Source organism: Dreissena polymorpha, chromosome 15, assembly GCF_020536995.1.
Source record: "Dreissena polymorpha isolate Duluth1 chromosome 15, UMN_Dpol_1.0, whole genome shotgun sequence".
In the NCBI taxonomy this organism is placed as follows: Eukaryota; Metazoa; Mollusca; class Bivalvia; order Myida; family Dreissenidae; genus Dreissena; species Dreissena polymorpha.
The window spans coordinates 20,212,404-20,225,298 of record NC_068369.1 but is presented as its reverse complement, the minus strand read 5'-3'; the positions used below and the strand labels follow the sequence as shown (position 1 = coordinate 20,225,298).

At 34.1% G+C, this 12,895-nt stretch overlaps 1 protein-coding gene across 1 annotated transcript; it reads left to right on the top strand.

Annotated features, from left to right (window-relative positions):
* Positions 1-3,393: 3,393 nt before the first annotated feature.
* Positions 3,394-7,269, top strand: LOC127860628 (temptin-like). The gene is made up of 4 exons (XM_052398841.1): positions 3,394-3,561; positions 4,730-4,826; positions 5,670-5,820; positions 7,106-7,269. The coding sequence occupies exons 1-4, from the start codon at positions 3,482-3,484 to the stop codon at positions 7,180-7,182; spliced, it is 405 nt and encodes a 134-aa protein (XP_052254801.1). The 5' UTR covers positions 3,394-3,481; the 3' UTR covers positions 7,183-7,269.
* The last annotated feature ends 5,626 nt before the right edge of the window (positions 7,270-12,895 follow it).

The following is a 12,895-nucleotide window of genomic DNA, read 5'->3' as shown; positions in this document are numbered from 1 at the left end:
CTGCTAATTTATTTATTTTTCTTTAATATTATTTTAATTTTATTCTATTTAGTGATGGGGGTGCTCAAAGTATGCCGAACAACTGATCATTTTATTGTGGCGTGTGAATGGTGTGATTGGATCAATAATTAGTTCACATATGGGAGTGGTGTGCTATCGCCATTTCCTGACTTTATCCACTCGTTATACAATCTAGCGTGTCCTAACTTCAGTGTAATTGCGATCAAATCGTGATTTCTACTCATGCCATGATTGACCCAAACTATATCGTATGTGAAGGTACATAGGCGTAAGTGCAGTGAAAAGCCGTTGTATATTTCAATGATGCTTTATTACACTCAGGTCTTTTTTTACACTTGGGGATGCGGCTCTCAGCACGATTTGGTGTGGAAATATATAATATATATTAGGCGAATAGGGGTTTAATCAAGATGATTTATGTAGGAAACAGTGTATGATTTAAGAAAGTCAAGACTGCTTCTCTCAATTAGGTTTATCAATAGGTTTTATCCTATCGCTACGGACCATGGTTTGTTTTAAGGCTCGCTTAAAGGCCTTTTACAGATTTTGACATGTATTGAAGTTTGTCATTTAATACTTTATATTGATATATTAAAACATCGGACCTCAAAATCTCCAGCATAAAACAAGAATACCATTTTAAAAAAGAAGAAAAAAAGTGACCTTCAACTGGGTTCAAACCACTGACCCTTGGAGTCCTGGATTAAAAAGCCTTCTGCTTAGACCACGAAGCCATCCATTCTCATGCTATGATAGAATGTATTTTTACATTATATAAGCAATCCTCGTAGTTTCACAAAATTTAACGACAACAACAGAGCTCTCAAATTATTAAATCGTTTCGCGTTGCAACGCTTGATATTTTTCAGGTTTTCAAATCAAAAGATGCATATAATGGAAATTATACGTAAATGGTAAATTTTCAGTATTACTGTTTCCTCACAAATATCAACATCTTTTTTTAATTTGTCAATTTACAAAAACGTGAAAAGGCTTCTTATGGATCTGCATTTAGTATGTCGCGGTAAGGTAAACATTTTAAGGAGAGACATTCTGATTAAGAACATCTAGTCTTGTATTTAGGGCAACTTACAAATCGCCTGTACAATGCACGATATAACATACAACACAAACATTAAACATATGGCAATCATCAAAACAGCCTTCGAACGGTCCATGCAAAGCATTAAGGGTTTTAGCCTGTTACAACGCTAAGATGTAATTGCAAATATGGATACAACATAGCACTACATTATATTTTAAATTACACATTATTAATAGTTTATTACAACTATGAATTGGGATTATTGTTTCGGTACCAATTTGCTGTCAGTACGCCTACACGTGTACAATGAGTCGTATGAGCAGACACAGTTTAGATGAAACCGCATTTATTATTAAAGGGATTGTTCACAGTTTAGCAAATTAACAATAACAATTTGATAGACTATAAACAGAATGTATACATACATTCAAATAAAAATTAATCACTTGGAACGAAGAAAAAAATATTTAAAAAAAACGGTTGATTGATGGATTATAATAACTTAAAATCTGTAAAATAATTTAATTTAGAATACACTTATTTCTAAGATTGTTCAAAGTAGCCTACGTAGGACAGTGGACGTGCGTACGATTTGTCCTCTTAAGGTCCCGAGTTCGAGTCTCGCGGTATGCAAACTTGTTTATCAATAATTTTGTGTTGTAAGCATGATCATTGAAAACTATTTCAAATAGTATACATTCAGTTTTTTTTAAGAAATACTTGTAATGTCAATTTTTAATAAAAAATCTGTGAAATACTAGTAGTCCTTTTAAGTATTTGGATATATTTTGGATAATTTTTTAAAGGGACTTGTTTACATATTGTTTCTCTCTTTGTTTTTGAAATACAAAATCATTAAATGTACTGGAAAGAAAGGTAACACACACACAATATAAAGACAAAACTGGTGTGTTCGCTATGTCACATAAACATGTATTCGGTCGCTCCATATTTAACGATATCTACTCAAATGATCGTTGCTTAGAATTTTATTCGAGGAGTATCTGAACGTGAGGAGGGCACATCAACATAAATGTAAACTTAATTCGACAGACTGGTGGCTTGTTTCCGATACAAAACTTAAAAATTACATACAAATGTTAAGCATAAAAATGATTTAAGCTCGGGTCATCGCCTTCGTGCCTGCATTGTTTTTGAGTCAGTTATTATGAGGTCAACAACAATACGTATCTTTGACGATAATTTTGAGGAAAAATAAATCGTGTCTGCCATATAAATTAACTGACTGAAAACAAAACATGTCATTCAGTAACCGTACGTGAATATGCAATTGGCAGTAGTTGGTGTAACCGCATATTTTCCAGTAAAGATAACTTATTGGCGATCATAAAAGGTTATAATTTGCCATATGATAACTGAATATGTGAGAGAATTTCAGAAAATCTTAAGTGGTAATGTAGTTGGAAATAAAAGGTCATTAAACGAAGGATTACATGGAGCCCTAATACATTAACAGTGTGATAGTTACGTCTGACGTCAGCGTTAAACGAATTGGTCCACCAATACGTCGTGTAGTCAGTTTGAAGCGTGAGAGTCCTCAATATGTTGTGCACTGATAGACATTTAACTATTGAGATTGCGTCATGGTTTTTAATTTTCATCTCATATATCTGCAAGCTGGCGTCAATATTTGAGGCCAAACACTTTTAAATCAATAATTTGTGTATGGAATGCACGTATCGCTTCATTGTTTTATTACGACTGGAGATCGTTTAAGACTAACATCGATTTCCAGTATGGACAATGATTATGTATACATATTAAGATTTAACAACAAAACTATGTAATATGACGCTAAACGCAACTTTTTTTTCTAATTCCTCATGAGACACCTTTATGATTTGTATTTTATTCTGGATTACGTGTACGCGGTGGTGGCCCTTTAAACCGGTTTAAACCCCAATTGCTTTGTATTGACTGTTCCAAGCAGGTAACCCGTCCATACTAATTTTAATGTTCAGAGTTCCGCTGTATGTGGAACACTTTCATTAAACCAAAGACTTTTGGACGACTTTCACAAAGAAAATCTCCAAATAATTTGTGCAGCTTTTTTCCTTATATAAGACGTATTATCCGTATATTAGTATTTGATCATGTTCAAAACACGTACATCAATTGTTTCGACCTCAAAAATATTGACCAGTGAAATTCATAATTAAATATGACCTTAATTTTCATTGATTGATGTTTTAAATGAAGACAAGGACAAAATTACACATTAAGTGTTACATGAAAACAGATAAAAACTTTATATAGCCAACTAAAATGATACTTGCTTGGCCTTAGTTACGTAACAGAAGTGCGAGTCACAGAAATCTCGACCTCAATATATAAATATTTAGGGTACGACACGATTTAGTTTAGTATTCATTTCGGAGCAAGAGAAGGGATAGGATGCAATTAATCGCCTTTATAGCTGTTCTTCTGGGGGCGGTTTCTGCCCATCCGTTCTATCGGGATTCCTTCCCTAATGGGTGAGTCTTTGATCAACGATTTGTTTTTATTTGAAGGGGTTAACGTTGAAATTTTTTTTTTTTTTGTATTTGATCAATGCGCGCAGTGAGTTTTCTATGTTGGAATGATATATTAACTTTGGAGATTACAGTTTGACTCGTCTTATAAACTAACTTCTTGTATGCATATAAAACCTTGTTAAATAACTACTTGGATGTTTGGTAATAAATATAATTATATCATAAAGTAATCAAAAGTATTCAATTTATTATAGAATATAACATGTTTATTGACCATAGACATACCATCAAAAAATAATCTCTCTAAGCCTACAGACGAAATTCGTTCAGTAATACAAACCTTTATCAGCTCACTTTGACTACAATAACGAAGAATGTGTAATGAACAGCCATATTTGTAGGTCACGCGAGTTGTATATCGTGTTCTTTAAATTTAACACAGTGTTGATAAAAATATTACAATATATGTACATTTCCAGAAAGCAAATTCAGTTATGCGTTGAAAAAGACCGAGTTCATAGAAATCGCTGCACAATTGATGAAGTTATGGCTGTTAAAGCGATGCACCCTGTTTTCGGGTCATTTTAAGTTGAATACCTTGTTATATATATATATTCGTTGTAGTCATGATATTTGTGATGAAAAAGTAATACTTAACATTAACCATGCTCTAAAATATCCATTATTTGCATCTGTTGACGATTTAAAAATCTGAAACATATAAAACGTTGCAACGTGAAACGATTGAATAATTTGGAGGGATCGTTGTTGTCGTTATATTTTGTGATACTACGTGGATTGCTTATATAAATTATAAAATACACCATTCATTGTATGAGCACGGATGGCCGACTGGTCTTAGCGTTAGACTTTTACTCGAGGACTCCAGGGGTCAGTGGTTCGAGCCTAGTTTAGGGTCACTTTCTTTCTTTAATTGTATTCTTGTTTTTTTTTTCTACTGGAGCTGTTTAGATCCAATGTTTACATTTATCATGATACAGCATTTAATGACAAACTTCAATACATGCCCAAATCTGTGAAAAGGTCCCTTTAATGCAAGAGACCTTAAACATCTACCAGTCCTTTATCAGTTATTTTAAAACAGTAAAACATTATTATGATCATATCTTTAAGTTCGATTAAAATGTCGTGTGTTTCTGCTCACTAGTTACTCTGTGCCTAACCCCTGTGGAGGCGGGATATGGGAGGCTGTAGGTCATTATGATCCTAATCATCACACCATAAACAAGAACAGATTCGGGCAGGTACGTACAACTATGAGTGCATTTTTGTATTATGGACGACGTGTTTTGCGAAATGCCGTATGCCTGATATGAAAAGTGTAGTGAACGTGTTAATATTTGAGAAATAAAACAATGCCGTCTTATTATAGTTTTTGACTCGCAAAAGAGTATTTGTAGCTATTAAGTTTGACTTCGCCATTTTAGGTTTGGGTCTGATTTATAAAGAGTTCATGCTCTCCCGTTGACATGTGAACCAAGCAATTAAAAATAACATTCAATTTAAGCTATGTGTATATCTTTTACATTTTCTCTCAAACGTGACTTTGACCGTTTGCCTATATATCTGATTAATAAGTAACACGCCAGTTGACTGTTGTAAGCATTGTATGTGAGTTACTGCAATCAAGTTGTGTGATAACTGCATTGACATTGTTTTAATCGCTGTCATGTTTTAATCGCTGCCACAATTGAATGATAATGACCGACATAAAGCAATTTGTGTTAATGTTGATGAAGTTGTCGAGCTCAAAGTTACGATCAGTGTCTCGCGTTTGTACCGGTTTGGATAAATAAAGACTACCCGGTATGCACATCTTAAAATAAAAGCAATCATGCGCAAAGCCGCTAGACTGTAGGTTCGTAAGTTCAATTCCCTGCCTGATGATTGGTCATGAAAATTCGGTTAAGACCCATCTCACCCTACATCTGATTGAAGCAAGTCATGCAATAGTATTATTATGTGCCATATGTGCTGATAAAGTGTCAGGTTAAATTACCGCCTCAATATGACTAAAGTACATATACTGTGATACGTCGGAATAAAAAACAAATAAACCTCCATACATAAAGTAATAATGTTTAAAGGCATTCTCCGCCGCCGGTCGCACTTGGACCCAAGCCCTGTGCATGGCGGACAGCGACGGCGACGGCAAAACTAACGGAGCGGAACTCGGGGATCCGACCTGCGTCTGGGTGCAGGGTGGAGTGCCAGCCGGCCGTGCCACCGGACATCCGGGTAACTGTCTATACCGTTACGTTTTATTCATTGAAACAAATCATTTGTCGACCATACATGGGTGGTGATATCTCATATGACGTTCTTGTCCATTATTGATAATGTTTTGGGGAAAAGCAATTTTTTTATGTACCTACTTTCTAATATTATGTGAGCGTTTTCAACGATCAAAGTGGGAGCCCTTCATTTCCAAAACGTACATGGTACATACAATGACCTACATGAATCAATTGAGTGTATGTTGTAAATATTATGCCGTACCAGTTGTGTTAAAAGTAATAAGGTTTAACAAAGGGTACAACGTACGTAAACAGACACAATGTTGTGCCTACACGCAAATAGTTTACTGGCACATCTACAATTGCACATATGTACCTACACCTTACGCATGTCGTAGTAAATTCATACCTCCGCGTACATTATGATAAATTGGTAAGAATTTGTTTTTATTTGTATCGTGTTAATTAATTATATTATTTAAGTACAATACTGTTTTTCTATGATTTTATATAAGACTGCATGTACTTGCTAAAAAGACATCGATCTCATTTTTGACTCAGGGTTAAAAAGAACTTTTCTAATATATGCTGACATGCATCAATTTATGCCAATATTTGAAAAAGTATCCATATAATATATATGGATTGCATTAATAAAATATATGTGATATTTTTCATTGTGTATGTTTTCTGGTTTTCCGGCGTAAAAGTAAAAAAGTTGTATGTTTTCGTTAGCCCGAACCTCAACTATTTTATGGTCAGATTCTTAACTCTTTTTGTACAAATGTATAACAGCTCATGGCTGCGATCAATTTTCTACATTTCATAAGTATTCATTTTACTGCCAACATTAAATTTTCAATACAAGGAAAGTTATGTTGCAAAGCGAGTCTGAAGATTTTTGCAATGTAACATCCTTAATAGGGTGGCACACGTCTCGAGTATATTAAAGAAAGTTAAAGAGCGAATGAATTTGCCGACCTACGCTTTTTGGCTATTTCAATAATGTTTTAACCTTGCTAACATAAGCATTTTAATTTGATAACTTCATTTATTCAACATTTCATGTTTAGTTCAGTCATTCAAATAACGGGGAAAGAATGTAAACAATGAAATTGTTATTTCAAACACGTTTAATTAACAAACGAGCTTATTCATTTTTTTGTATTATGCGTGAAATAAGGTATAGCATGCGAAACAATGCTGTTATTGTATATTTTGCGATGTGGCGTGCAATAAACAATACTATTTCTTGTATAACGAATGATTTACATATACTTCTCCAGGAATCTGCGAGCCAGTGGGGTCTTGCGGAGACGGGTTCACTTGCAACTGCCATGGCGCCAATTGTGTTGGAAAATAAGCGTCCGCATAAAAAAAACTGCATTGTCTGTTATGGAATTTTTGGATACATCTGTAATAAATGTGCTATACGCAATTCTAAAAAATATGTGACATTCCTTGAAAATTACTTCCCTTTACATCAAATACGGTATTACACTATTCATAAGTGCATATTCAACTTTTGGGGATTTTTTCTCACACATTCATTCAAACATGTGTCTATTGATCGCGTTAATAACGTTTATTTTAATTTTTAATAACATAACATCTAATTAAAGATTTAACATAATTTGACTTGTGCTATAAAATGAAAATAATTTGACTTTTGCTATAAAATGAAAATAAAATTTATAAAGTCTTTTTAAACCATGTTCAGTTGTACGTGTGATTGTTTACATAGCTTCGAAAACAAATATACAAAGGAAGCTACCTTGCAAGTCTCGTAACGGTCATTTATTCATACATGTCGCTTTTTCACAAAAAAATCATGATTTTTTTAAGTTTATTTTCTTACCAAATCCAATGTTAATCAAAGCGCTGTAGGCACTGAAGGCCTGGGGCTAGATTTAGTGCGCTTGGGAAGAAGTATTGTCCGAATTTCTCCCTTGGTCCGAATGTATACGGATTAAACCTAGCGGTTGAGGGCAAAAGCTCAGAGACTGTAAGAAAAGAAAATATTTGTGTACACACTACAGTATACATAGACGGTGGAGGAATACACGATACTGATGATGGGAACGATAACAATTTGTTCAACTCAACAGATCTGGTAGTGGTTCGTCTACATAGGCGGTGAATATATACAACAACAACAACATGACCGCAAGAAACTGTTATTGTTGGCGTCAAATAAATCACTTTCAATAGCCTAAAATAGCTTTTTATTACATAGTTTACAGATCAGGAAAGCACTCATACTTCCTTTGTAATGTGTATACAAAAGAGATTCCACTTACCCTGATAAAGAACGGTGTACAGATTGTGTACGTTGTCTCACGTAGAACTTTCCGCCTTCGATTTGCGCGCTCGATCTGTGCAGTGAAATACCATATCCGGTTAGTTCGTCTATTTTCGAGAATGATCGTGAATATTTGTGTTTGTTTTCATTTCTTTTCGCTGGAATGTCTTATTAACGCAAAATAAAATAACAATATTTTAAAATATGTTTATAAATACCAAATGTAAGGTCTTCACAAAAAAAAACTCAGAAAAAAATCCTTACTGTCTGCGTAAACACTCGTATCTTTTTGGCCTAGACCGTCAATTGAGGAACTTATTCTCGCATGAATGTGTAACTCATGTCGTAGCAAATGCTAAGCAATTTTGCGTCAATACTTTTTTTTTTATGACACTGTCATGTTACATAGTGATGTTCTGTATTTACAAGGCGGATTATTGAGATCTGCGAAGAACTATTTTTAGAGCGCATGAATTAAGTAGTAAATCGGAGTTTCGGAATTTGTTCTTTAGCAGCCAGCCAATTCGGATAGGCTCAGAAATTGATATCATTACTATGGCCTTTGGACTACGCCACAGGCCAAAAACCACAGGGTCCGTCAACATGCGTTTAGCAATACTGCTAATCTGATTCCATTGCAGCATAATTAATGATTGTTATTTTATGTCTTTATGACTTGTTATGCTTCTGTGATAATGTGAGAATTTTTCACTTTAAAAAATCTGCCTTTGTTGTTTATAAAACAATAAATTGCTCCGCGTCTAAGAACGTTATGAATATACCCAAGTGCAAGTAAGGATGTTAAGATATGCTTGCAGATGATTTATTTATTTTATATAAGTAAACATAGAGATAATTAAATCATACCCCCAGGTGTGTCAATTTATCTTCTCGAGGTTTATTGTTAAATACAAAATACCCACATTCTTTGTAAAAAAACATATGAATTGTTTTGGTTAAAACTGGTTTATATATTCACAAGGAATAAAAAGTGCACTTACATGCAGTCATTTATAGTTTCACATACTCACCTTGCATACTATTTTGGAGTATATGGGAGTTAATTACTCAATAACGTGAATTTGAAATGTTAGATATTTTATATTAATTATTGTTTTGTTGTGTTTTATTATTTGAAAAAAAAAACAGGTTGAAAGGTATTGTCAATAAAGGCCATGTTTTTTAAAACTCCTGGATTAAATTTTGCAAAACGTTTGAGGTTTTAAACCGCTTGACACAGTGTTCATTCACGTTCAGTAGACGTCATCATTACTGTTCTGTTGTTATTATGATTCATATATTTGAACGTAATTAAAAAAAATAAGGTTGAACATGGATTGCGATTCTTTACTTATTTACAGGCAATTAAAATCAACAATACGAACGCCAACACACATACATGAATTTATAACAAACAACTGAAATATTTAACACAAATTTGGTTTATGGAGCAACACGATTGCTAGAGGGAAAATATTTACGCTCACCTGAGCGACCTTTGTGTGCCATGTTAACATTTAGGTCGTTACCACTTGAGAGGTAACATTTTCATCCAATGTTGATTAACGCTGGTCCAAATGATAATCTTCACAATATCGGACACAGAAATCGAGGAACCGGAGGTCCGAACCGACACGCCACGTCGCCCCAAAGGAAAGGCTCCAGCAGCACCCAATACTGGCGGTAGAAAAGCGTCTCCCTCAGCCACCAAATTGTCATCGAAACAGACCGGATACCTGCTGTAGGTCCACCCAGTTATGTCAAAAGCGTCTACGGCAACATCTTCAAGACCAGCGACCGGAAACACGGTGATTGACAACCCCACCACGACTGTTGTCTAGGGACACACCGGGAACATGGCTTTTTGTGTTAACTGTGTTTATTTGCCATGCTCCTCGTCTAAAACTCGATGTGAACATGTTGATCTAGCACTTCCCCTTTCTTCGGACAGTGACGCAGTCTCGGCTGAAAACGCGCCATCTCCTGTAACTACAAAAACAAACTTGAATTCGAATATGTATAATAATATGTCTGACAAACGTTTTACTATCACGATAGGATCATTAAATGCATGTGGTCTGAAAGAAAAATCAAATTATCCAGAATTTCAAGAATAAACTTCAAAATATGATATATTGTGCACCCAAGAAACAAAACTTGATAAATTTGACATAATCGATGTCCCTAATTATACGTTTTTATCTAAGCCACGGCTAGAAAATTATAAGCGAAAATCAGGCGGTTTGGAATATTTTATAAACAAAATGAAATGAATAAGCTAAATTTAACAAAACTTGAATCTAAATGTGAGTACATTTTTTGGCTAAAAATAAGTAATGGACAAGAAAATTTCGTTATATGTTACGTGTATATACCCCCAGAACAATCAAGATTCCACAGTGATGATGAACTATTCCTACTAGAAAATGAAATCACTAATACATGCACACAATTCGAAAATACTTTTAACTGGTGACTTTAATGGTTACACATCCAATTTACCCGATTACACCGACCTTGATAACTTTTTATCTCAACAAATTGACGAATGCACGATGAACACGTCTCACCCTTCACAAATATTAACCCAACTAGGTATCCCACTCCAACGTAAATCACAATGTAATAAAACCAATAACACAGGACATAAATTATTAGAAATATGTTTAATAACATAATTATCATGAATGGTCGCTTTGGTAAGGACTCAAATATAGGGAAACACACTTAGAGAAATGTATCGGTGATTGACTATGCCCTATTGTCCATCAATTTACTTAATCATGTAAACGAGTTCGAGATAATTGACGTTGACGGACTTTTATCAGATGGCCATAGCCTGTTATCTATCACAGTAAATCTACCCTGTGTTGTAAACCTAATCCCGATCACAGAAAAAAACACTAAAAACATACCCCGCCCCCCCCTAAATGGAATCCTAATAAACTTATCGATTTTGTATCCAATATAGACAATACACAAGTTAATGAAATACAAGAGCTGCTGAATAACCGCCCAAATAATGACATACAAACATTTTTAAACACAATTACGAATAAAATCTCAAATCTTGTCCAACAGTCTGCGCGTGAATCGTTCCCACGGTAAATTAATAAACAACGACGTAAAACTTCCAATTTAAAAGTTGCACCAAAACCATGGTTTGGGCCTCAATGCCACAAGGCAAGAAGTAAATACAACCACGCACTTTAGCTTACCAATTACACAAATCCCAAGTAAATAAACATAGCCTAGATTCGGCTAGCCGCCACTATAAACACGTGCTCAATACGTTCATAAACAAACATAACTATACTGTAGAAAATAAGTTACGGTCAATGAATGCCTCGAAACCCAAAGAATATTGGAATCTATTAAACAATATAAATAAAAGTAAAATAGTAAATGACAGCCCGAATATCGAACATTTTTTTTAAATTCTTTAAAGATACTAACTCAACTACACACCCCGATATATTGCCACCAGACCCGGATGGACATGGCACACCAGAAACATATAATGTCGAAACCCAGAATACACCCATCACCTGCAACAAAATAAATAAAATGATTATAAAGTTAAAAAATGGGAAAGCGCCATCGCAATTTGAAAATATTTTAAATGAATTCCTTAAGAACACTTCTTTGAAAATGCTCCCAATATATTGCAGTCTTTTTAACACAATTTTAGACACCGGAATCTTACCTGAAACTTTGTTAATCGGTGCAATAAAACCCATATTTAAAAATAAAGGATCAAAGCCCGATTCTAACAATTACAGACCGATTACAATTTTAAGTTACTTAGGCAAGCTATTTACAGCCGTAATTAACAAAGGAATCAACACTTTTCTAGAAGATAATGAATTACTTCATAAAAATCAAGCTGGATTTCGTTCTGGTTATTCGACATGCGACAATATTTTTACATTAAATATGCTTATCCAAAAATTAAGGGCTGCTAAAAGAAAATTATTCTGTACATTCATAGATTTTTCGGCTGCATTCGATTCTATCTGGAGATCAGGTCTGTTGCACAAAATAATTAAACTGGGCATTCAAAGTAAAATATTCACCGTTATAAAAATCTGTATTCTAATATTAAATCGTGTGTTTCTCTCAATGGTGAATTATCACAAATGTATTCTAGTTCTTTAGGAGTGAGACAAGGGGAAAATCTATCTCCTATACTTTTTTCAATATACATGAATGATCTTGATGCCTTCTTACAACAAACGGGTGATGGGATAAGTCTAGAGGTTAATATAAATAATTCAATTTTCTTCCTTAAATTACTTGTCTTGCTCTATGCAGATGACACCATAATCCTGAGTGAAAATGAAGAGGAGTTCCAAAATAAACTTTATTTTTCTTATTTAATTACTGCAAGACTTATTTTTAATTTGTTTAGCAGTCACATAAACAACCAAGCTATGTAATATGGAATTTTTACACCCATTATTGCTGCTTCTTCCTGTATTTGCGCGATGATTATCTGAGATATTAACTCTATGATTCTACATTCTCAAATCTTTTCTATAAAGAAGGAATGTAGTTGACAATTGTTAATAGTTTTATTTGATCGTTCGTCAAAAAGTTGTAATTCTGTTACTCTTGTATCTTCAATGCAATTGAGTAATTAAATAGTAATTAAATTGAATGCGTTTTAATTCCCTTTTATTATTCTTTAATTTGAGTTGCAATGCTATGACGTTAAATTTTATTTACACTTAAATGTATTATGAATATTGCTGGGCCAAGTGTGAGGTTGAGC

Coding starts and splice junctions, on each gene's coding strand:
- LOC127860628 (XM_052398841.1), top strand. CDS start 3,482: ATGCAATTAATCGCCTTTATAGCTGTTCTTCTGGGGGCGGTTTCTGCC. Junction 3,562..4,729: donor CGGGATTCCTTCCCTAATGG/GTGAGTCTTTGA, acceptor TCTGCTCACTAG/TTACTCTGTGCCTAACCCCT. Junction 4,827..5,669: donor ACAAGAACAGATTCGGGCAG/GTACGTACAACT, acceptor TAATGTTTAAAG/GCATTCTCCGCCGCCGGTCG.